Source organism: Pteropus medius, unplaced genomic scaffold, assembly GCF_902729225.1.
Source record: "Pteropus medius unplaced genomic scaffold, Ma_sr-lr_union100, whole genome shotgun sequence".
NCBI lineage: Eukaryota > Metazoa > Chordata > Mammalia > Chiroptera > Pteropodidae > Pteropus > Pteropus medius.
Window position 1 is genome coordinate 42,960,332 of NW_024344378.1, and position 23,140 is coordinate 42,983,471.

The window sequence follows — 23,140 nt, forward strand, 5'->3', positions numbered from 1 at the left end:
CATCCTCCCACCTTGGTCTGTCTACACTGCTATCATGTCACTCAGACAATTTATGGTTCATTTCACCCCTTTGCTCAAGCTGTTCACTTTGCTAGGAATGCCCTATCACCTTCTCCACCTGGCAAACTCCTATTTATCCTTCAAAGTCTAGTCCAGTTCTGTAATAAACGCCCCCTCCAATGCACATTTATCACTCCTCCCTCAAGGCTCTCATAACATAGGTTACAGATTTAATGGGTATGAATTTTAATATACACACTTAAATAAGCAAGAAATATCTCATTTGTTTATTTTCTTTAAATCTAGTTGTAGTGGTTAGGATTTAGCTTCAATTGTGTAAAATAGAGACCCACAATAACAATGACTTAAATAAGACAAATATTTATCTCTCATTTACATAAAAATACAGGTTTGGCTGATAAAACCACTCCATATTCTACTGAGTTCCAGTCTGCTTCCAGCTTTCTGCTTCATCTCATTCTAAGATGTGGTCTCATTTTCTTAGTTTAAAACTGGAAGAAATAAAGGACATGCCTTGCACCCCTTTTAAAATCATTTCTCTTAGATCACATACATTGCTATTCCTCATATCTCATGACCATAAAGAAGTCACAAGGCCACACCTATCTTCAATGAAGGTTGGGAAATGCAGCCTTTACTTAGAGTAGCCATGTGAAGAAATCGGGTATTCTATTATTGTAGAAGAAGAAAATGGATACTTTGGGGACACTGATAGCTTCTGTATCACTACATAATTCTACTTCTGAGACCCCATCTTGTCTGGTTGGGAAAAAATTCAACCATTTATTATTGTGTGTCCCTTTTTCCCCTCCACACAATGTTGTGCAAAGATTCCTAGGACACAGATATAGATACAGATAGTGTTTGATATTAAACACTGCTCTAAGCATCTTACATGAATTACCTTATTTAACTCTCACAAAAATCCTATGAGGTAAAAATTATTTCTCTCTTTTAGAGATGAGGACGCTAAGGCAGACAGAGGTAATATCTAAACAAAAGAGAAGCCCTTCATGTCATTGGTCATCCATCGCCCCAGGTTGTTGGGGAGAGACTCATGTCCCAGACCTCAAGGTTACTTGAAGTCTAGTGCTTTGTTGCTTCCTGATATGCTTGGGTACTGATCTCTTTAGCAAGAATGAGACCCCTTTAACCAGAGGGATTATCATCCCTTCTGAACTCAGGTTCTCCCTTTTGTCAGGTTCTCTCTCTTCTCCACAACAAAACTAAAATAATCTCCTCTCTGCAGAATTTTCAAAAATACTTCTTGGTTCTCTTGACCTTCAAATAATCTCTTTAATTTGTGTAAACTTAAATAACTCATGGACTCAGGCTATTCCTGCTTTCTACCATGCCAAAATTTCAGAAGCAAAGATTTACAGAACCTGACCTTTTATTTAAATGGGAAGGGGGTGGAAAATACAGAGGGCAACAACAAAACAAATCTCGAAAAATTATCTTCTGCACATGCTCTGTCATAGCACTTGTCTTGAATTATGGTTGGGGATATGCTTAAGTTCCTGGCTCTGCTGAAAGCAACTAACTCAAGACCAAGATTGGTGTCTTAGCATCTTCCTGTTTACACTTAACACAGTGTTTAGCAAAGAAGCTCTCAGTAAACATTTGTGGAATATCGTTGACTAGAGATTTTTATTACATTTACTTGTAAGCGGAGATAACATTACTAGCTTTGCTGAACTTTCGCAATGATAGACCTGTTTTATAATCTATATTTTAATCATTTCTCAGAATCCAGAAGACAGATGAGGTATCATCCCCTCCCACTACTACTGCAGCCATTCCTTCAGCAGTACCCCAAGCCAAGCATGTGGTGGCCCAGCCAAGAGTGTCAACCATCCAGCAGGTATAAGAGTATAAGTGATGCCTATCAATAAATGATTAGATAAAGAAGTAGTATATATGTACAATGGAATATTACTTGGCCATAAAAAAGAATGAAATCTTACCATTTGCAACAACATGGATAACCTAGGGGATATTATGCTAAGTGAAATAAATCAGACAGAGAAAGACAAAATGCTATATGATCTCATTTAAATGTGGAATCTAAAGAACAAAATACACAAACAAAACAGAAATAGAGTCATAGATACAGAGAACAAACTGCGGGTTGCCAGATGGGATGGGTTGGGGGTCTGAGTAAAAAAAAATGAAGGAATTAAGAGGTACAAATTGGTAGTTACAAAATAGTCATGGGTATGTAAAGTACAGCCTAGGGAATATAGTCAATAATATTGTAATAACTATATATAGTGAGAGGTGAGTACTAGACTAATCAGGGGAGGGAGGGGATCAATTCAGAAATTATATAAATGCCTAACCACTGTTCTGTACACCTAAAACTAATATAAAATAATATCGAATGTCAACTGCAATTGAAAAAGAAAAATAAAAAAAAAGTTCAAGTGAAACACAAGCGCTGTGGACTGCAACAGGCAGGCACTGTGTGGCATAATTGTGTTTGTCTATATTGCACCTGCATAATGTCCTTGGGTAGTACACTTCCATGAACATAATAATCACTTGATACTTCTGATGTAGGATATCAGTGGTTTCTACTGTCTTGGGAACATATTCTCTAACTTTACGGGCAAGTTTCATAGGAAAAGAACTCTTTACAAGTTAGTCTCTGATATTCCAAGTTTATGAAGGGCATTGATTACATATATAATGAAATGCCAGCTCTCACACTCTAGATCATGAAATTTAATTTCATGGAGCTGCAAAGAATTCTACTTTCTAAGATAGAGCAACCATGAAATTATTTTTTAGAAAGCATTAAAGGCTCTCATCTTTCAAGTTAATGACGATGATGTATACTTAAACAGAAGTGTATTAAATAAAAACTTTAGTCAAGGTTCTACTCCCGTTCCCCACTACTCAGAGGTACCTTCTTTTAATAGATTCTAGAAGATAGTTCCAGGCATTTCTATGCATATATATGAATAGATATATATATGCATATATTTTTAAAATATAAAATCATACAAATTTAAAGATATTTGTAACATGTTATTGATATATTTATTTTCTAAATCTATTTTTTAAAAATTTTAAATAGTTACTTATCTAATACAAAGGAGTCACATTTTAGTTCTAATCCAGTAGTTTTCAAACTGTAATCTGTGGAGTGTCAGGACTTATATGGAACTTCTTTAGGAAAGTTAGAGTTCATTACAGAGGTCTATATGAGGGGTGGGGGTGGACAGCATATATTTACAGCCACTATGACCTAGAAATACAATCAATTCAGTATAAAATTTGAAGTCTATGATTCATAGACTTAGAAAATGTCAGACTTAGATTAATTTCATACACCAAATTCTGTAGATTTGTTATATCTATGTACCTGTCATCTATTTAATAATCTTAGTGACAATAAATCTATTGTTGGTTCCCTTTTAACAGTGTCAGAGCCCTACCAACTATTTGCAAGGATTAGATGGAAAACCTATCATCGCAGCTCCTGTGTTTACAAAGGTAATCAAAATGTTACTTCTTTCTGTCATGGCTTTAAATGCACCACAGCACCCAAACAAAGTTGTAGGATCCAAAATTTACTGATATTTTCTCAGGATTTTCATCTCTTATAAGTACAGTGTAGGGTTTGGGGTTTTTTAGTAGGTGTTACCATATCACTTCAAGTCCCAGATTTCTAGTAACAGTTTTGTGTAATGAGAAATATGTCTTCCTCACCACACTAGTCTCTGTAATGTTAACCATCTTATTGCTGTTAAACACAGTATCAGCACTCTCAGAAGTATGATTTTGTTTAGAGCGATGGTTTTCATCCAGGGTTAATTTTGCCTTCCAAGGGACATTTGGCAATGTCTGGAGATATTTTGGGCTGTCACAACTGGAAGTTTGTGCTGCCGGCATCTAGAGATGCTACTAAACATCCTGTAATGCATAGGATGACAGCCTCCCACAATAAAGAATTATCCAGCCCAAATTGTTGATAGTCCTGAGGCTGAGAAATCATGGTTTAGAACAAAATGGCAAAAATGATTTATTTTCCAACGAGTACTGATCTTAATGAAATGGCCAAATCCATAACTTCCACAGAAACATCAATTTTATGTGAAACAAGATACTTTTATTTTCCAGGTTCATTTTTCATAAACTGCTTTTGGAATTTCAACTTTCTATTTTCAAAGACTTGAAGTAGGAAAGCAACATGCTGTGATTTGGCAAATACAAAACGTTAATGAAGGGTTATAAGTGGACCTGTGCGTGCATGAGTGTGAGCACACAAACACACGCACATTTGTGTGTGTGATATAGCTAATAGAGCTACCTGTAATTGTCTTTTATTTCACCGTAAGTCACTTAGCCTTAAAACAGAGCTTAAGTGCCCCAGAAATCAGAACACTTTAATTTGTCACGCCCATTTGTCACACCCCAGAGGCAGTGCTGACTCTTCAAAGGCAACCAACCCACAGAATAACTTATACCTAGCCCCAACTGACGGTTCCTTCTCTCTTCTCTTCCTCATCACTATCTGCCCAGCCAGACACCAGAGAGGTGTCCTTATCTTCCCCCACTCACTTTTAAATCTTTCTAGGTGCTCTGTCTTCCCTGCACTCATATCACCTTGTCTATATCTCTGATACGACATTTAACACAATAATAAAACTGTTTACTTTTTTGTCTGTCTCATGCACCTTGAAAGCCATCTCTAATATCTAGATAGAAATCCGTAAAGGTAATAGGGCCACAGTCATTTTTGTTATTCCAAAAGGTCCAATAGGACTTTAACACTTATTCTTTACATTTAATTTTCATAAACTGATTAGAGCAACAGGTTTAGCTGCTTTTGTGTGGTGATTCTGATTACTTCCTCCTAGGTGGATGTTCTGATTGGCAGAAATATATATGCCTTTGAAAAACAAAAATGGGGAAAAGAACTAATCATTAGTAGGTGTTGTTTCTTAGGTAAACATTAGATCCATGGTGGGAAAATGGTCCTTAGTACAGAGACCATATCTCCGATGAGGCTTTCTTGGCCCTCAGGAGGTATGCTTTTGCCTCCATAAATGGGATCAGACATAGGGCACTAGGATAGGCTGTGGCTCAGATTCCAGAGGGACTTAATCAGCAACCGTGTGCTTGCGTTAGTTTCCATCAGTGAGGGCAGGATTGAGGTCATAGTCACTGCCAGGGTCATTAGAAAATTTCTGAGTCAGAGTCACTGGTGATGGTTAATCATGTGGCATGAGCCATGATAACTGGTCTTTTGCATATGTTTGTATGCATATGTCCTGCTCTGATTACTTCTTTAGGAACTTTCAAAGCCCATCACTCACTTTCTATACGGCCCAACAGAGCATTTCTTTGCCAAAACATTAATGGCAAGAAGCCAACTTTTTAAAAGCAACTATTAGAGAGCAGAGTTTTTTTTAACTCCTTGTACCTCCTTTGGTAATAGGAAAGTACTGGTATTATCTTCATTTTAAGGAAGGTTAAAATGAAAAGGAAGGTTGCCTGACAAAACAGTGGTAGTGTTTGAAAGAAGACTGAGGTTCCATATGTTACTTCACTGCTCTGCTCACAGGTGATACCTATATTTTTCAATATTTTATGGAGATAGACTATCCTTCATACAGTATCAAAACCACTCTGTTTATGGGAGGAAAATAGCACTCATACTTCTTGATTGTGAAGATAGCAGATGATCAAATTAGAATCTTACTCCTATCACTGCTCCCACTCCAACAGCAGCTGCTCTGGAGGACTTTCAAGGCTGCAGCGGCCCTGGCTCCAGCTGCTTCAGCAGTAATTTGAAGAGTGCAAGGGGGCAGGGGAAGTGAGAATTTGAAGAAGAGTGCTTCATTATATAATATCGGAGGCAGGAAACCCTGAAATAACTGGACCAGTGGCCGGATCCAGATTTCTGAAGATTACATGGGCCCCTTTCCCCAACCTGACAATTCCAGAGACTTTTCTGATTCAGCTGTTGTACTGGGCACCTGCTGCAATCGAGGGGCAAAAGGGTCTTTAATTAAACAATTCTTTATTAGTGAAAACTGCTCTGATCCAACTCCAACCTAAAGCATTATACATATTCACTTGCAGCATCTTCCAAGGTGCAAAAATATCCACTGGATTAAAAATAATAATAAAATGACAATATGAATCTTGTAGCTGACATCTTTTTAACCAATAAGGGGAATGCCTTTTCTCAAGGATGTCCCTGCATTATATTTGTGTGTATAGATCTACTAAGCAAAAACTATATCCTTTCAACTCACATTTACAGCAGTTGGCACAGTGATTGGCACAAAGCAAGCGCATAGTAATATTTACTCTGTGGTAAATAACTTCCATTTCAGCTATGAAAAAATTAGTTTTATTGCTTTGTGGCTTCAGGATGTCTCTAGGAGGAATAGTGAGAAAAAAAATCCAGTATCAAATAGCCATAGAAGACATGCTTCTCAAGGCTCTGTGTTGTTGAGTCACCCTACAAAGAATGCGTGGTAATGACACACAAGACAGATTTGCATGTTGGATATTGGTTACCCCAGGAAGTTGTAGACATTTGGTAATAGTGACCTTGGTACAGATCCATTATTTCTAGTTAAGACTAACTTAAGTTTGGCTAGTTGGAGAATGTTTCATTTGTCTTATTCGTCTTCAGTAAAATCTAGATGATTAAAATCAAATCTGTATGCATTGTACACATTGTGCCATACGTAATAGCCTAAGACCTACTGCCGTGTTGAACATGGCACCACCTACATTATGTTCTAACAGTGTAACTTGTTTGGACCCTGATGTGCAGTGATGTGAGCCTGTTCTTTCTCATGAGACTTTTGTAGAAAAGCGGTTTTCAGCAATAACAACTATTATCATCCTTCAAACAAGGACTTTCAACAATTTTTCTAAGTGGCTTGTAAGATGACCCTTGGCACCTCTTTTATTGAATACTGATGATGTGTCACACTGGAATATGCTTCTATCTTATAAGACAGACACTTAGCGGGCATAATGCATACACTGTAGTATCACAAGTCTGTTGGCTAAACTCTCATATAGGCCTTGTCTGTCAATGTCAAGTGACTAATAACAATAATGTTGGTCTCAATTGTGAGCTAATATTCTCTCTGGGAGGTCTTTTTGCAAGCAGGGCTATGGGGTAACCTCTGCAGACTGAAAATCAGTTCATGTTTCTCAAACTGCAAGCCATGTCAGAACATATAGACTGACCTCGTTCTGTTTACATCCCTTTAAAAAATGTGTCATATTTTATTTATTCAATTCTTTCTGCTGTTTCTACCTTTTTGTTTGTTTGTTTGTTTTTCTAATTTGTTTGACTCAAGAAGGAATGAAACTCATTATATATGAATCCCAGGGAGATGTCTGACTGCCATTAAAGTATTCAATAGACCCCAAAGCTGACATTTTAAGGCAGAACTTGCTCAGATGTCAAGATGGAGGGCACATTGACCACCTTGCCAGGAGCACCCAAGACTCACTGCTTACTGATGTTTCCTGCTTACCATTCCCATCTCTAGAAGATGTTGTTTTGGATAGACAAGAAATAAAAAGGTTTTTGATCAAACAGTTTCTTATTAATTCAAAAATTACTGCAGCAACCAAATTTAGAAATGCAAAAAAACAAAGAAACAAACAAAAAAACACTAATGTTGAACTACAATGCCCCCTGGCTGTCACAATAACTCACACACTCCTCTCAGGTAAAAGTCTCCTACTGAAGCTAAGGCCATGTTATCCCCACCTCTATATTCCTTAGACAAATGCCATAAATATGACACGGCCCTGCACAAAATACTGTAAATTGTTCAGACGAGAGCTGTAAACGATCACAAAATATTTATAAGAGAGCATGAGAAAAGCAAAAAAAACTAGTCTATCCCCTTCTCTGAAGTAAGAGCCAATATTTCCTAAATGCAGATCCCCAAATTGTAATAATAGAAAGCCTTGTTGCATTTGTTACTAATAGAGCTTGTGGAGGAAGTTAATCATAACCTTTCCATGTTTATAAACTTTGGGCCAAAGTTAAAAGCAAAAGCACACTCACACACATGCCAAAGAAACATTTCGTAATCAAATGAAGCACCTATTACACAAATAAATGTGCGACTTTAAGCTCACAAATCATCATGAGTAAAAGACCAGTTGTAAAAGCACAATGTGAGTTCTATTATAGAAGAAACTGTTATAGAATATACTGATATTTTACCACTCAAAGTGGTTTTGTAAACCTTTTTCATGGAAGTGTGAGAAAGCATTTAATGATACCTGCACAAAATTACAAGACATTTTACCAGGGCGTAAGACTCCACATGTGACCATGATTTTATAAAGATTGTTGTCCTTTGTATCCCTCAACAGATCATTGAGGCTATTCTGGAAAGAACACATAAGGAAAACAAAATAGCAAACCAAAAAGTCAATTTCCAGGACTACAGAATATAAACAAGGCAAAGGATGGAAAACAGAGTCAGTTACCTGGGCCTCAGAAGTTTTTCACATCACGGACAGTGACATTCTTGTGTAGAAAAATATACCACTCCTGTGTTGAATTCACCTAGTAGACACTCACTGCAGATATTTTTAATTATTATTTCTGAAAACCAAGCTCTAGATGGGCATTTAAGAACAGAAGTACTTTACCAAAATTTAGTGTCTTTGGATTCCCTCAAAATGTTTTGCCTAATATTTAATAAACTTGTCTGGCACTGCAACAGAGAGGAAAAGGAATAAGATAGTGAGGGAAAAAAAATCTCATATAGGCTCTGATCTTTAAAAATGTACATCCACAGAACTCAAGCTGCTGGAAATGTAGAGGATTTGGAGAAAATCCAAATACAGAGGCAATGATATCTTTTTCTAAAATTCAACAATGGAACAAGATTTCGAAAATGTATACTTTTTTGGTTCTGACAATATTCTTCTCATTATAGATGTTACAAAATTTATCAGCCTCTGAGGGTCAGCTGGTTGTCTTTGAATGCAGAGTAAAAGGAGCTCCATCTCCTAAAGTTGAGTGGTACAGAGAAGGGACCTTGATAGAAGATTCTCCAGATTTTAGAATTTTACAGAAAAGTAAGTTGATGCTTTAAAATAATTTTTCTGCTAACTAATTTTTTAAATTTATTGTACACATTTATTTTCATAAGTTTTGACAACTAATTAAGATAAAATTTTAAAAGAATGAAATAAAAACCACTAGTAATCATAATCCCCCAAACTAAACCTTATTACTATTTCAGTGTATATTCTCCAAAATTTTTTCCATGAATATTTTTTTAACAAAAATGTTATATCCTTTTCTGTAAATTGATTTTTTTCACTCAACATTTCACAAACATCTTTTCATGTTAATAAAAATAGGCCATTTTTACTTTAAGAAGTAAGTCAACACAATTTCATATTTATTTAATTTCCTACTGTTGAACATTTAGATTGCTCACAAATTTTTACTAAACTATGCTTTAATGTATGTTAAGGTTGAACTAAATTTAGGATGATCACATAATTGATCATTCAATCTGGGGCACTTTGGAGAAGGAAAGAAGGTGCTACTAATAATTACAGAGATCCCAGGAATGAATCATGTCTGTTCCAGCTTAAGTGTTAATAGTAGCTGTATCTACTACAACCAGCAATATATGGGCATGCCTTTTGTCTCACACCTTCACATTTTTTTTTATCTTCACTAATTTTATAGGCCCAAAATGAGAACACTTGTTTTAATCTGCACTTCACTAATTAGATGTGGAATGGATTTTTTTTTCATATTTATTGGGTCTTTGCATTTCTTTATTTTAAAATTACCTGTTCACATCTTTTGCTCATTTTTATATTAGATTTTTATTATTTTTTATTGTAAGAATTATTTATATATTCAAGTGTTAATTCTTCTTTTCTTATCATATTAGTGCTTTCATCTTGACCCATTTCGGTCATAAAATACATTGAAGTTTATTTGCTTTTTTGTTAATTTGTTTCTGCCTATCACAAAATAGTAGTACTTTCATCGGTATGATGTATGAATCAAACTACACTATCAAGTTTAACAGCAGTAGCAACGACAATAATATATTCTGAATGCCATTTAAACCGAGAAAAAAAATTTCAATAGTTCTATCAGTGTAGAGGATCGTAAGTTCAAACATTAAAGTAAGTTCAAACAATTAAAGTTCAAACATTAATTGAACATCTGTATGCAGTACCATGTGGGCATTTTCAGGAATGCCAAAGAATTTTAAGATAAAGAACCTGCTCTCGAGAAAGCTGTCATCTATCCTGAGGCTCTTAATATTAGAAACCTGAGAGAAGGAGGTATAGTCTACATTTTATTAGGATGTGAGGTCACAAAGCCAAGAATGAGGTCTTGGTCTTCAGAAACTTTTTTTCCAGATAAGGGTGAATAGGTACCAATAAAAGCCAGTTGTTTTTGAATCCCAACTAACTCAGTAACTTTTCCTCGCCTACTGTTTACGTGTCCCAAGTGGAACCCAAGTGTGTCTCAAGATACAGCAACACCACTTAGTTAGCTGCTCTCTTGCTGCCCTCCTGTGACAACCGTCCTGTTCCTGTTGAGGTCATTGGTGCTTAGGTCATTTTACTTAACATTTACAGATTAACCTTATCAAATTACTCACAAGTATGCAAGAGATTTTGAAATTCTATAGGAAACTTCTGAAGAAAATATATCCTCTAGGTAAAATAAATGCTGACTTTTAATTTTTTTTCTTTTAGAACCTCGATCCATGGCAGAACCAGGTAAAGATCATTTTAACTTTAATTTATTAGTACGTGATGAGTAATTTATATATATATATATATATACACACACACACACATATAATTATATGTGTATATATATATAAATATATATACACATATAATTATATATATATATAATGAAACATGTTGAAATTACACTGAATCAAGAAAAAGTGAAAAATAAAGTTTCAGAATAAAGTACCGAACCAACTCTAGCTATTACTTTAGGAGAAAGAAGAGAAGAAAGCATGTACAAATTAGGAATATACATTCAATACCTAATATGAATACAGTTGGTTCTTAGTATTGAGGAATGTTTCTTAAGAATATTTTCCCTCTTTCCTTGGCCCCTACTTATGGCCTCCCAAAACTAGGCAGAGCAATTTCCATGGTGCTAGCTCAATTCCAATTCCACAGCCTATGTGTCTCAAGACATTAGCTTTTGAAATCTGCAGAATGAATGAAATGTCTGTGATGGCATTAGATTTGGTTAGGAGGATATAAGATGACATGGAAGTGACAAGTAGGTGAAGCTTTTTCCTCTAGAAAATGCAAGTCACTCAAAAAACACAGCGTAAACATCCGAATGTCCTCTTTGGGGTCACCCTAAAATTTCAGATTATATTTGTACCCCTGGGTAAGAATGATGGTTTGAAATTTCATTATTATAACTCTCTTCCAAAAACTGAATGGAAAGGCATTTCAGAAGTAGACATTGAATATCCATGTTACACAGCCCTACTCTAGGCCTTTGGGGATGCACAGTAAAGACTAGAGTGGTCTTATTCTTGCATTGCTTATAGTGGAGAAGTATTTTTTTCCTTTGAAAACATTACAGACTTTTGATACCTTCATTCAGAGCAGGCGTTTTCACTAGGCAGTCTCATACACAAAATAATTTCAGAGTCACTCAAAAAGGATCCCTGCTCAAAACAAGTCCTGCCTTTCCCAGCTCTGTGATCTAAAAATTTCACTGCCAGAGAGTTCTTACTTCCACTTTGGATAATGCAAGTACCCTTTACAGACAGAAGACTTTATCTTATCAAGCAGGAATAATGTAGTGTGAATGAATTTATCAGATTATTTTCTGAGAGCAAATTGCTGAAAGAAGAGAGAACAAATGTTTGTGAAGGGGAACAGAGAGAAAGAAGGATAAGCAAAGGGCTCAAAAGAAGGACAGAGAGGCACCAAAACCACTTTGCTTCTCCATCATTTAGAATTCTTTGGGCAGCAAGTAAAGAAGACCTAACTAAAAGTGGCTAAGCAATAAGAAAAATGTATTTTCTTGTATAGCGAGATGCCCTAAGAAACGGCAGTCTTGAGATTGTTAATTTAGCATCTTGGAAATCATTAGGGACCACGCCTTTTTTCCATTTTCATTCTGCCATCTTCAGCGTATCTTCTTAGGCTAGTTTTACTCATATACCCAAGACAGTTGCCACAGTATTGATACAGCATACAGATGACAATATTCAGAGGCCAAAACAGGGAATAACATTCTCTTTTGTCCCTTTAAGAGCAAGGAAAATGTCCCCAGAAACTCGCAGAAGACTTTCTCTAATATTTCATTGACTGGATTTGTGTGTCATATGCCACTACTTAGCAAGACTAGAGTTAGCACGACTGCCTTAGCAGGACCAATTGTGATTTACCACCTGAGGCTGGGATAGGCCACCTTGCCTTAAAGCACATGACCACTCAAGGAGAATGGACAAAGTTAGGATTCTATTTATAAAGAGGAAGGTGGATGTAGAGTAATTGAGCAGATACTCAACTGTCTGCTGTGGTTGCCAGTTTTCCTAAAGGTTGTATACGTAATTCAATTCAGTTATCATGGAACACTGAGATGCCAAGTTTCTCCTAATACAACTATGGTTTTATTAATTTTGTTTTTAATGTCAGGTCTACTGAATGATAACTCGAGGTTTATGCTACTGTGTTAGACATCTCTTCATTAGCTGTCAAGGAATATCTTAACTATAATAATTTTAGGCTATAAGCATATGGACCTCACTAGGAATTGGGGTATAAGAATTCTCATGGTATTACAAAGGAAAAAATGTGTATTTCACTTGTTTTTCACCCAGAATTTCAAATTACTCTATCGACTAATTACTATCAGCTAAGTAGAATATATATTATCTAGTTATAAATTGTGGCCTTCCTTTAAAATTACCTCACTGCAAAGGTTCCCCACAGAAATAATGAAATGGGTGTAAAAATGTTTTTATTAATTCTTTAATTTCACACAAATCTCCTTTTGCTTTAACTTCTAATGTGTTTTTGTGATTTTTAAGTTTATTGTTTCTCAGTTCTATTTTTGTCATCTAGACTAATGACATAAAAATAGAAGAGAATCCATAATATACAATATATTATATTGTCATAAAATTCTTTTGTTGATAGTCTGTCTATATGGAGTTCTTTGTTCTATATCTTTTGACTCATTTAGTCAATTGACCAATTTAGCCAATCAGACTATTCAATCAAATAATTGGATGACGTATTTTCAAACAATTAATATAACCAGCTTCTTATATATGACTTTTATAGAATGAGCATCTGATATCAGTAAATTCCATAATTTCATTTCCGTAGTTGAGTCAGTAACTATTCTGTTTTACTGGCGTTTAGAGGAGATTTGTACTTTGGTCATTGCTGAGGTCTTTGCAGAAGACTCCGGGTGCTTCACATGTACTGCAAGCAACAAATATGGCACGGTGTCAAGCATTGCACAGCTAGATGTAAGAGGTAAGGACTCATTAAATGCCAGAACAATTTAGACCATGAGTATTATGGAGAGTTTGTATTATCCTTCCTTACTACTTTTCATATGAAGCTAACTTGGTTGTCCTAAAAAAAAATTTTTTTGAATTATTGATGAAAGTGTTCTTGAACAATATTCAATTTTTAATTTCTTATTGCATTTAAAACTACCACCACCACCATCATCCATTGTTATACTCCCTAAGAAAATATCTCCTTGGTCTTATATAAACTTCTAATATTCTTTCCAAAATGGTACTTAAATTTTTGGTTTAGTTTTTTTTTTTTTCTGTAAGTCACCATTTTTTAATGCTCCAGATTACATTTTCTGTTTTTGAAAAGCGTTTTCCTATTAGCACATTCACCTAGTTTGAACACATGCCCCAACTCATCGTTACAATTCTATCTCAGTCTTATTGAGTAAGGCTACAGCTCAGCTCCTGTTATTGTCCTCTCAGGAAACGAAGACCTCAGACATAATGGGTCTCTTCACTCAGCCAGCTCTACCACCAATCTGGCCGTTACTGAGCAACAGCCATCCCCACCCAACCCAGAGCCTCCTTCTGTGGAACAGCCCCCTAAACCCAAACTCGAAGGGGTCCTGGTAAACCACAATGAGCCCCGTTCCAGCTCCAGGATTGGGCTCCGTGTACACTTCAATCTGCCTGAAGATGACAAAAGAAGTGAAGCGTCATCTGAGGGTGGCATGGTGACTACCAACCAGACCAGACCTGATTCTTTCCTGGAGAGATTCAATGGACAGGCAGCAAAAATCCCAGAGCCTTCTTCACCAGTCAAAGAGCCCCCTCCAGTCCTGGCCAAACCTAAACTGTAAGTAAAAAGTTAGAATGGATAACCAATGAGCTTCTCTGAGTCTTCCCTTCTTAAAAATGATGGAGCTGAAAAGGGGAATTATAAAATGAGAAAACACACATTAAATGCTTTGCAAACCATACATCCTTACATCAATGTAAGTCTACTATCACTATCATCCTTACCATTAATGTTCTACCTCCAAGAAATGTTACACCTACACTAGCTCAAAAAGATGTTTGTCTAACATTAGAAAGCTCCAGGTAAAGCATTTCTACATTCTTCTTATAAAGTCCTTTCTTGCATCTAACAATCCCTATAATCTGTAATTTCATCCTTATATTTCCCATTTCTGCTTCAACTTAAGCTTTTGTAGTCATTATGGAAAAGATATTTAATATTTTTGCATAGTTATTTGCTACGTCTAGACAGGCTGTAGTAACCACAGTAAGGTTTTTTATTTTTTAATATAATGGGATGAAAGAAGAAGTCATGATTTTCAAACTCACCTCAGGAGCCTGATGTAGTCATTGCCCTAACCATCTAGAAAGTCTCCATTGGAGATGTGTTACAATGTTTAATGTTTATCTATAGTAAAGCAAACACAGAACATGATACTACTATTATGTTTGGTGTAATCCACATAGCAAAATGATAAAAATTATGTTTATAATCATATAAACCTTTAAATATCAACATTAAAATCTACAGCATCATTGCTCCTATTACGTATTTCTCAGTGCTGACTGCAAGATGTTCCTTGAAAGCAGTTCATGTTGTTAAGTTTTATGTTCTTCTCATTACCACCTACGGCAAAATTCAGGGCATAAAATTAAGCGTTATGAAACACGCTTCTTGGAAAGTCACATCCAGAAATGTCTCTGTCCCTTCAAAGTTCTGCCAATCCCAGGAAATAGGAATCCTCCTAAAGTAAAAAAGAGTTGGAGAGGTTATTGTAGGGATTTAGGCAGGAATGGTAAACAAAACAACCAGGCCCTGCACACAGAATTAGAATTAGCAGTCCAGCTCTGTCCCTGCTCACGTTCTGTGTCTTGAGAAGCTCCTTGTTTCCTCTTTGCATATTCACTCCACTTCTCTCTTTGAAGACTCATCGATTCATATTTGGGCCATCATGGCATGTCACATTCTACATCACAAATACCAACTGGTCCAGCCGGGTCAAGTACAGAGGATTTATGTTTAGAGGAAAGAAGAGTCAAATGGATCAAATACCAACTGGTCCAAATACCAACTGGTCCAGCCGGGTCAAGTAAAGAGGATTTATGTTTAGAGGAAAGAAGAGTCAAATAGATCAAATCAGAACTATATATGGGGGCAGTTCTCAGAGAAGAGAGTTGTGAGAACAGGTAACCCAAAACAATCTCCTTGGGAATTGCCTTCTTCGTAGGGCCTCTTCTTACTCAGGACTGTTTGGGGGCTATTTGGTATATCAGTTAGGATTAGGTTTAGCTTCATGTTGCAGAAAACCCAAACAACAGTGGATTAGACACATGAGGGTTTATTTTTCTCTCGAATAAAGGAATTATATGGGCAGTCTGGAGCTGTTATGATGGTTCCATAGTCATTAAGAACACAGTCTTCTATCTTTCTACCCTGCCATCTTCAGCACTGGCTGTCTCCAGGTCCCCTCATGGTCCAGTATGGCTGATGGTGGTCTAGTCATCACACCTGCATTTCAAGCAGCAGGAAGGGCAAATAGGTTGAAGTCCTGATGTCAGACTCCTTTTAAGAAGCCTTCTCATGTATTATCCAAAATCTTCTGCTTATATCTTGGCCAGAACTTAATCACATGTTATACTAGCTGCAAAGGAGGCTGGAAAGTATAGTCTTTAACTATACACATTGCCTCCATGAATAAAACTGAGTTATTTTACAAAGGGGAAAATTAGACAGTCAGCCAGTAGTATCTCCCAAATGAGACTTCCAATAGATATAAAAATTCTTTCTACTAAATTATGTAGTAGCATCCTCTAAATATCCAGTCCTCAGCACTAGATAATTATTTAATATTGTTGTCTTTTTAAAGTTTTCTCTTAATTGTTGTATAGGTTTGCATTAGCATAGGTACATGTGCATCCTCTCTCTCTCTCTCTCTCTCTCTTTCTCTCTCTCTCTCTCACACACACACACACACACACACACACACACACACACACGTACATGTATGAGATCCACATGCCTACAATCTCCTCTTACTGGTTTTAGCCTCATTGGTTTTAAAATTCTAGGTTTTTCATTAAAATATTTTGACTCTATGACTAATCTTCTCGAGGGTACAATTTTCTGCTTGTTCCTTCAATTTGCTATTCATATGAACAATAGATACAATTCTTACAAATCTTAAACTGCAGCAGAAAGGGAAGCTCTCATTTTTAAGCACTGTTATCATCAAAGCCTAGATAATTCAGACTTGAAATTTTCAACTTGAATATCAACCTGTCTAGATCAATTATTCATCATCCTGGCTACACGTTAGAACAAAATGTGGAGTTTTTAGAAAATATTTATGCTTTCCATCCCGATTGAATCAGAATCTCTCCTCATACTATTTTAATGTGCAGCCAGGTTGGAAACTATAAGTCTAGATTGGACAATCTGAATTACAACCCTTTATCACCCACCTGCCTTGTCACACACTCCTCCACACCTCGGAAAACAAAAACAAAAACAATTAACATTTAAAGTAAGTAAAATGTCAGACAAAAATGACAATGTACTGGGAAAGCCTGTACTTTGGGGATAAGTGTTTCTTTAGAGCAGTGGTTCTCAGTCCTGGAGAATCAACTGGAGCCTTGCTACTTACAGCACTGGCATCACCCAGGAGTTTGATAAAAATGCAGAGTCTCAGGCCCCCCTCCAGACCTGCTGAATCAGAAGCTCTGGCAGCAGGGGGTGGGGGTGGCTCAAAAAAAATCTGTGTCTTAGCAAGAACCTCCAGAAAATTCTGAGGCTCACTAAAGTTTAAGAACCACTGACGTATATTTTAAAAGATAATAATAACTATGCCTGGATCCTTTCCCAGGCCAATTAACTCTCTGGGCAGTGGTGCCTAAATCTGTGAGGTTGGTTTGTCTTTTATGATCTCAAGGTGATTCTAATGTGCAGCCAGCACACCAAACACTGCTAAAACCACAGCTAAAAGCTGATTGAAGAGCCATATTTACTAAGAATTAGCGATCCTACTCAGTGATGTGTTGGCAAATGTTTTAACAATGGGCAGAGGCGGGGAAGCCCTGATTTGTAGCATTTGCAAATTTCCTCCCACCATGGCTGATTTGTAGCTACTAAAGGAAGGTCATTGAACTGGGAATAGGGATGAGATGTGCAGAATCTGCTCTCCAGAGCCATCCAGAGTTGGCTCAAGCACACACTGCCCTAAATTGCTGTTGCCAAAATTGCTTTCAAAAGTACACAATACAGTATCCCAAGTTTGTTTTGTTGTGTTTGTCATTGACATTTCACCTTGACAGTTCAAAATCCGTAAGAAATTCTTCTGTATTTTAGAAACCACGAGAAGCATTCTTATAATTCTGAAACTGATTTTTATTCTTACAAATCTTAAAATTGATATTTGTAGTTCAGAAAGTAAAAAATATAATAGTCCCCATTTATTGACCACTTAGATGTTTTGGTGATTTATTTATTAATTCTCACAACGTGAAGAGATATTACTTATTCCTCTTTTACTTAGGAGGAAATTAGGGTCAGAAAAGTCTAGAGACTACCCAAAGTCACACAGATAATAAATGACAGAGTCAGGATTACGACCTAAATCTGCGTTTCTGCAGAGCCCATATTCTTGAGTACGATGCTTAAGTTAAGTTGTGGAAAAAGAGAAGGTACTTTTAATAACCAGAGAGAATTGATAAATCTACCAAAAAAAAAAAAAAGAAAGAAAACTTGGGTATAAATCTTATTTCAGAAATTCTTATAGCAACAAGAAATGGATAGCTGAGTTTATAGCAATTTATAACAGGCTGTTTGAATTAGAGGGGTTACTCAGGATTTTTGAACTGGTATGGTATGTAATTAATCTTCCCTCCCTTTATTCTTGCATTAACTTTGTACTTTTATTACTAAATAGTAAGTTCCTTAGGTTATCTGTAGATGACCACTAGTTATTTGTATTATATGTATATATAGTAAGTTTTTTGAGTTCTGAATAGCTCATACTGTCTCGAGTATTTGTATCTCTTGAGGTATCTGGTAAAGCAGACACATAGAAGATTCAATAAAAGTTCATTGACTAATGGAATTGACACCTTGCCTTGATGTATTGAATAAGTGAATCTAAACAGTTGTTTTAAATCTCTTTTGAAACAAGATAGAGTTTAATAAAAATTTTAAAAAGTGTTCAAACAAAAAGATGCATTATTCTCAAATGAATTCTTACATAATCTTAGATAATCAAAACGACTTGTTATGTTTAAGTTTTGTGATCCTCCCCTGTAATCCATTATACTGACTGTACTGAATGATAAGGGCTAACAGGCCACTTGAATCCTGCTTAAGTAAAAAAGCTGATTCTTAGTTCAGTGGGAACGAAAGGAAAATGAGACTCAATCAATACCAAATGACTTCCCGGCCCCTTTTTATCATCTTTATCTTTCTATGATTACTTGCTTTTCAGATACAACTTTTTCTACTTCCATAACCATAATAAAATATTTATGCAATGTCATCAAATTAAAATTTACTCAGACTACAATACAAACATGTCCTGAAAACTACATGGCATTGTCCTTATGCCATAGCAGTCACACAATGTGACCTGCCAAATATAAGGTCCATTAAAAATTTAAAGGTTTTGTATTTTCATGTCATTGGAAAAGTCAGCATCAGCAGAAACAATGTTAATTGTATATATTTTTCTAAGGATAATCTAACAGAGATATTTCTGTTTTTCTTAATGGCTGAATCTTTCATCTATGATCGAATTTAAAAGTTTAATTAATTTTTAATTATATTACTTTATTCTCTCAGCCTAAATGCTCATTTCTAAAAAAGGAGGAGGAGAAGAAAGTTACTGTGGCAAGTGGCTAGCACTTCTGAATTCTTAGTTTAACTCAAGACAAAAGTTTACATAGATAAACAAAGATTGCACAGTATGCAGCATTTGACAGCAGTAATGAAAACAAAGATGGGTCTCTATTTTTTGAAGTTACTTTTCCATATATTGAGTATCAGAATTGTTAAAGATGGGAAGGAAAAAGGTCTTAAAATCCAGAATTAAGAAAAATCAAGGTGTAGAGAACCTTCTAGTTCAACATTATCGCTGTTGGTATTGTCTTTCCTGATGGTATGCAAATACAAAACCTTTTGTTTTTAATAGATCTCATGTTCAATAGATCACTTTCTATATTTCAGAAGCAACCTATATTTCTGAAGAACATAAAACCACAGCGGCCTTGGAGCACTTGTGGATCTTCCTATGGTTATTCATTCAAAAATAGATTCTCCTAATGGTTTGACAGCCCTTACAACTTCATGAATATACAATTTTTAAACACTTTTATTCTTAAAAAATAACTTGTTTACTAAGAGAAATTAAATAGACTGTAGGACTTAAAGCAAATTATATAATGCTTCTGTGACTGAGGTCCCTATAAAAGGAGAAACTGCTCCCAGTTTGACCTTCTTTCTCCTTTCAAAAACAAGAAAAGTCTAAGGCAATGTGTATAATTAAGGGAACCATATAATTTATTACTCAAACCATGACATTTTTTAGAGTGAAAGAGCCCTATTAATTATTACGCCAAGTAAAAGACGTCAACCAGGACAGTCTAGGATGAATCGGGACTTACAGTCACCTTATCTATAAAGCTTTGTTGTTGGGAGAGGATGAGAGACACTAAGACTCATCCAGCTGCTTTGTTAAGGTTTGCTCTAAAACAAAGCAGAGTGAAGAATACAGCACATCCTTCAGTAACTCACATCAGAGTATAACCTAGTGCCTCTGTCTCAAAGCTGAGATACTATCAGCTCATCTCAGAACTTTGAGCACTCCCAACAAGAAGACTATTGTTTCTGTTTCTTTTTTTCTAGTTTGTAACATTAAAATTAGGCTGCTATGTTGCACAACTCCAGGGTCACGACACAAAGAATATGTGAATGATGCCTCTTAGAGTTGTGCATCGCAGTGGTCTCTCTCCTTACTGACAATAAAACAGATTTAGAAAGAAGGAGAGACAAACAACTCACAAGGAATTGCTTATCTGAGTCCTGGCAACTTGGTTGTGTGTTCTTACTCGGCATAAAGTTATAAACAAACTGTCTGCACATTTTCTTAAGGGCAAGGCTGATGGTGACAATTTCCCTTCTCTCTCCTCACTCTTGTTCTGTGCGCAGCGATTCCAGTCAGCTACAACAGCTTCACAACCAAGTCTTACTGGAACAACAGCAGCTGCAAAACCCATCTCCTTCGTCTCCTAAGGAATTTCCTTTCAACATGAGTGTTTTGAACTCCACTGCTCCCCCGGCAGTGACAATGTCCAGCAAGCCTGTGAAGGCTCCCTCATCACAGGCGTTCAGCTTCGCCCGGCCAAAGCATTTCTTCCCCTCCACGAACACCACTGTGGCATCTGTGTCCCCTTCCAGCTCTCCAGTGTTCACCCTCAGCAGCACTCCTCAAGCCATTCAGAGGACAGTGAGCAAAGAAAGCCTATTAGTTTCTCACCCCTCCATGCAAACCAAATCTCCAGGAGTCTCTGTCCAAAACGAGCCACCTCCTTCAGGTCCAATAGAGCCAGCACAACCACCATTCACATTTTCCATCTCCAGTGGAAACCAGTTTCAGCCTCGCTGTGTGTCCCCAGCTCCTGTCTCTCCCACCAGCCGGATTCAGAACCCAGTGGCTTTCCTCAGCTCTGTTCTGCCTTCTCTCCCTTCCATCCCACCCACCAATGCTATGGGGCTGCCTAGAAGTGCACCATCCACGTAAGTGTCACTGAAGTTTATTGATATAAAAGATGACAGTTAGGAAAATACACATGCATAAAATAGCTTGGTCTGGGACAAGACCTCCATTTAGTAGCTTTCTAAATAATCCTATCTCTTAGACACAAAACGGACATTTGAACACCGTAAGACAAAGGGCATGATTACTTTAAATAATTTTAAGTAATTTAAACATTGAAAATACCTCTACAAAACACAGATTATCTGTGTAGTGTTCAACTTTCACACAAAATGCCCTCCCCAAGTGCCTGATGACTGCTGGTTGTCTGGTTGCCATTTCAATCACTGATTTGCAGGCCTTTGTACATTGGGCAGTGCTTTTCATGGGTATGTAATGTCTGAATTTATTTTATAGGCCATCCCAGGGACTAATGAAGAAAAATACAAAATCTCCTCAGCCAGTGAATGATGAGTACATTCGTGAAACTAAGAATGCAGTGATTCTAGACTTGGGGAAAAAAATGAATTTCAGTGATGTCAAATCAAATCAGCAGGTAAGATTGTTGGGTTCAGATTGTTTATTGGAATTTTATTGTAAGGAATATAATTTTGCTTAAATCTATTCTTCTTTGGATGCTCAGGTCATCTGACATCAGTGAGGTTGACACTGCAGTCTTGGAAGGGAGAGCACAGATTAACCAAGGGTCTTGTAAGAAACTCATCCACATGGATCTTAAGTTCTTGATTGCCCCAATAGTTAACTCAGTTTACCTGTCTACATGTGTTTACCTAGAACAGAATAGGTTAAAGAAGGAAAGAGCCTAGATAGTCTGTCGTCCATTCCAGCAATCCTCAGTTCAGTATTGGCAGTCACCATCACGCCTTTGAGCTGTTTCAATATCTGAGCTTTGAGGTTACCCAGACTTTACAGAAATGGGTTCTAACCTGTCCTTTATCTGACTTCTAATGTGCCTGGAGTTCTGCTCACCATTTCTTCTCAATCTTTACATTAGGTTGAAGCATCGGAAATAGCCATTAGGCAATATCCTGTGGTTCAACTTGTACAAATCCTTGCTCACTAGTAAGTGTTTACACTGAAGGGGAAAGAGGAAAGCTGTATGTGAACATCAAATGAAAGAAAGATAAACCGAGTATTTTCTTATTTGAGTCATTTATTTTTGCATTTCATAAGGAGGGTTTTTTTTTAATGCAGGTTTACATTTTAATAACCTAATTCTTGATTTTTTTCCCCAAGGTAGGAACTGATAAAATCTATTTTGAAATATAACATAAAATTTCAGTCAAAACAGTTTTCCAAATATTGTGGAATTTGTGACTTAAGTGTTGGAAATGAGGCTCCATATTTCCCTGACCATATGCTGTTTTCTGTCTCTTATTTCGAGTGGGACCATGGATATACAGTATCTTACAATTATGTTATATGTTGGGCAATTTTTACCAAGTGGATTCTTTTGAAAATGTGATGCATAAAACCTTTTTAAAATTGACTTTAAATTATTGAATTGAAGCAGAATATTTAAGCTTGCCATAATTGAGTACACTTCTCACATATTATTCACCAAATTATACATATTTCTAGGAGGCAAATACCAAGGCAGCTATTCTTCTCTCTCATCTTCTAGATAGAAATTGAGGCACAGTTGTCAAACTGTCAGTGGCGAAACTAGAATCAGAGCCCTGGTCTCCAGGACACTTTCACATTTCCCCTGAAACTCTGTGGCCTTTTTCTGTTTCATGACAATTACCTTTAAGCCCCATAAATGTCATTTTGTCTAATGCAAATTTGTCTTCCTGTAATACTGTCATCCATTCGTGGTTCTTAATT

The 23,140-nt window shown here is 36.5% G+C and overlaps 1 protein-coding gene across 2 annotated transcripts in view; it reads left to right on the top strand.

Moving 5' to 3' along the window:
* Window positions 1-23,140, top strand: part of MYPN (myopalladin) — a 76,059-nt gene that overhangs the window by 35,115 nt on the left and 17,804 nt on the right. For both annotated transcript variants that reach the window (XM_039871944.1, XM_039871943.1), the window contains 8 exons: window positions 1,771-1,885; window positions 3,451-3,522; window positions 8,970-9,111; window positions 10,771-10,794; window positions 13,432-13,548; window positions 14,022-14,394; window positions 20,746-21,333; window positions 21,710-21,848. In XM_039871944.1, the coding sequence (XP_039727878.1) occupies window positions 1,771-1,885; window positions 3,451-3,522; window positions 8,970-9,111; window positions 10,771-10,794; window positions 13,432-13,548; window positions 14,022-14,394; window positions 20,746-21,333; window positions 21,710-21,848 (1,570 nt within the window). The remainder of the gene's footprint in view (window positions 1-1,770; window positions 1,886-3,450; window positions 3,523-8,969; window positions 9,112-10,770; window positions 10,795-13,431; window positions 13,549-14,021; window positions 14,395-20,745; window positions 21,334-21,709; window positions 21,849-23,140) is intronic.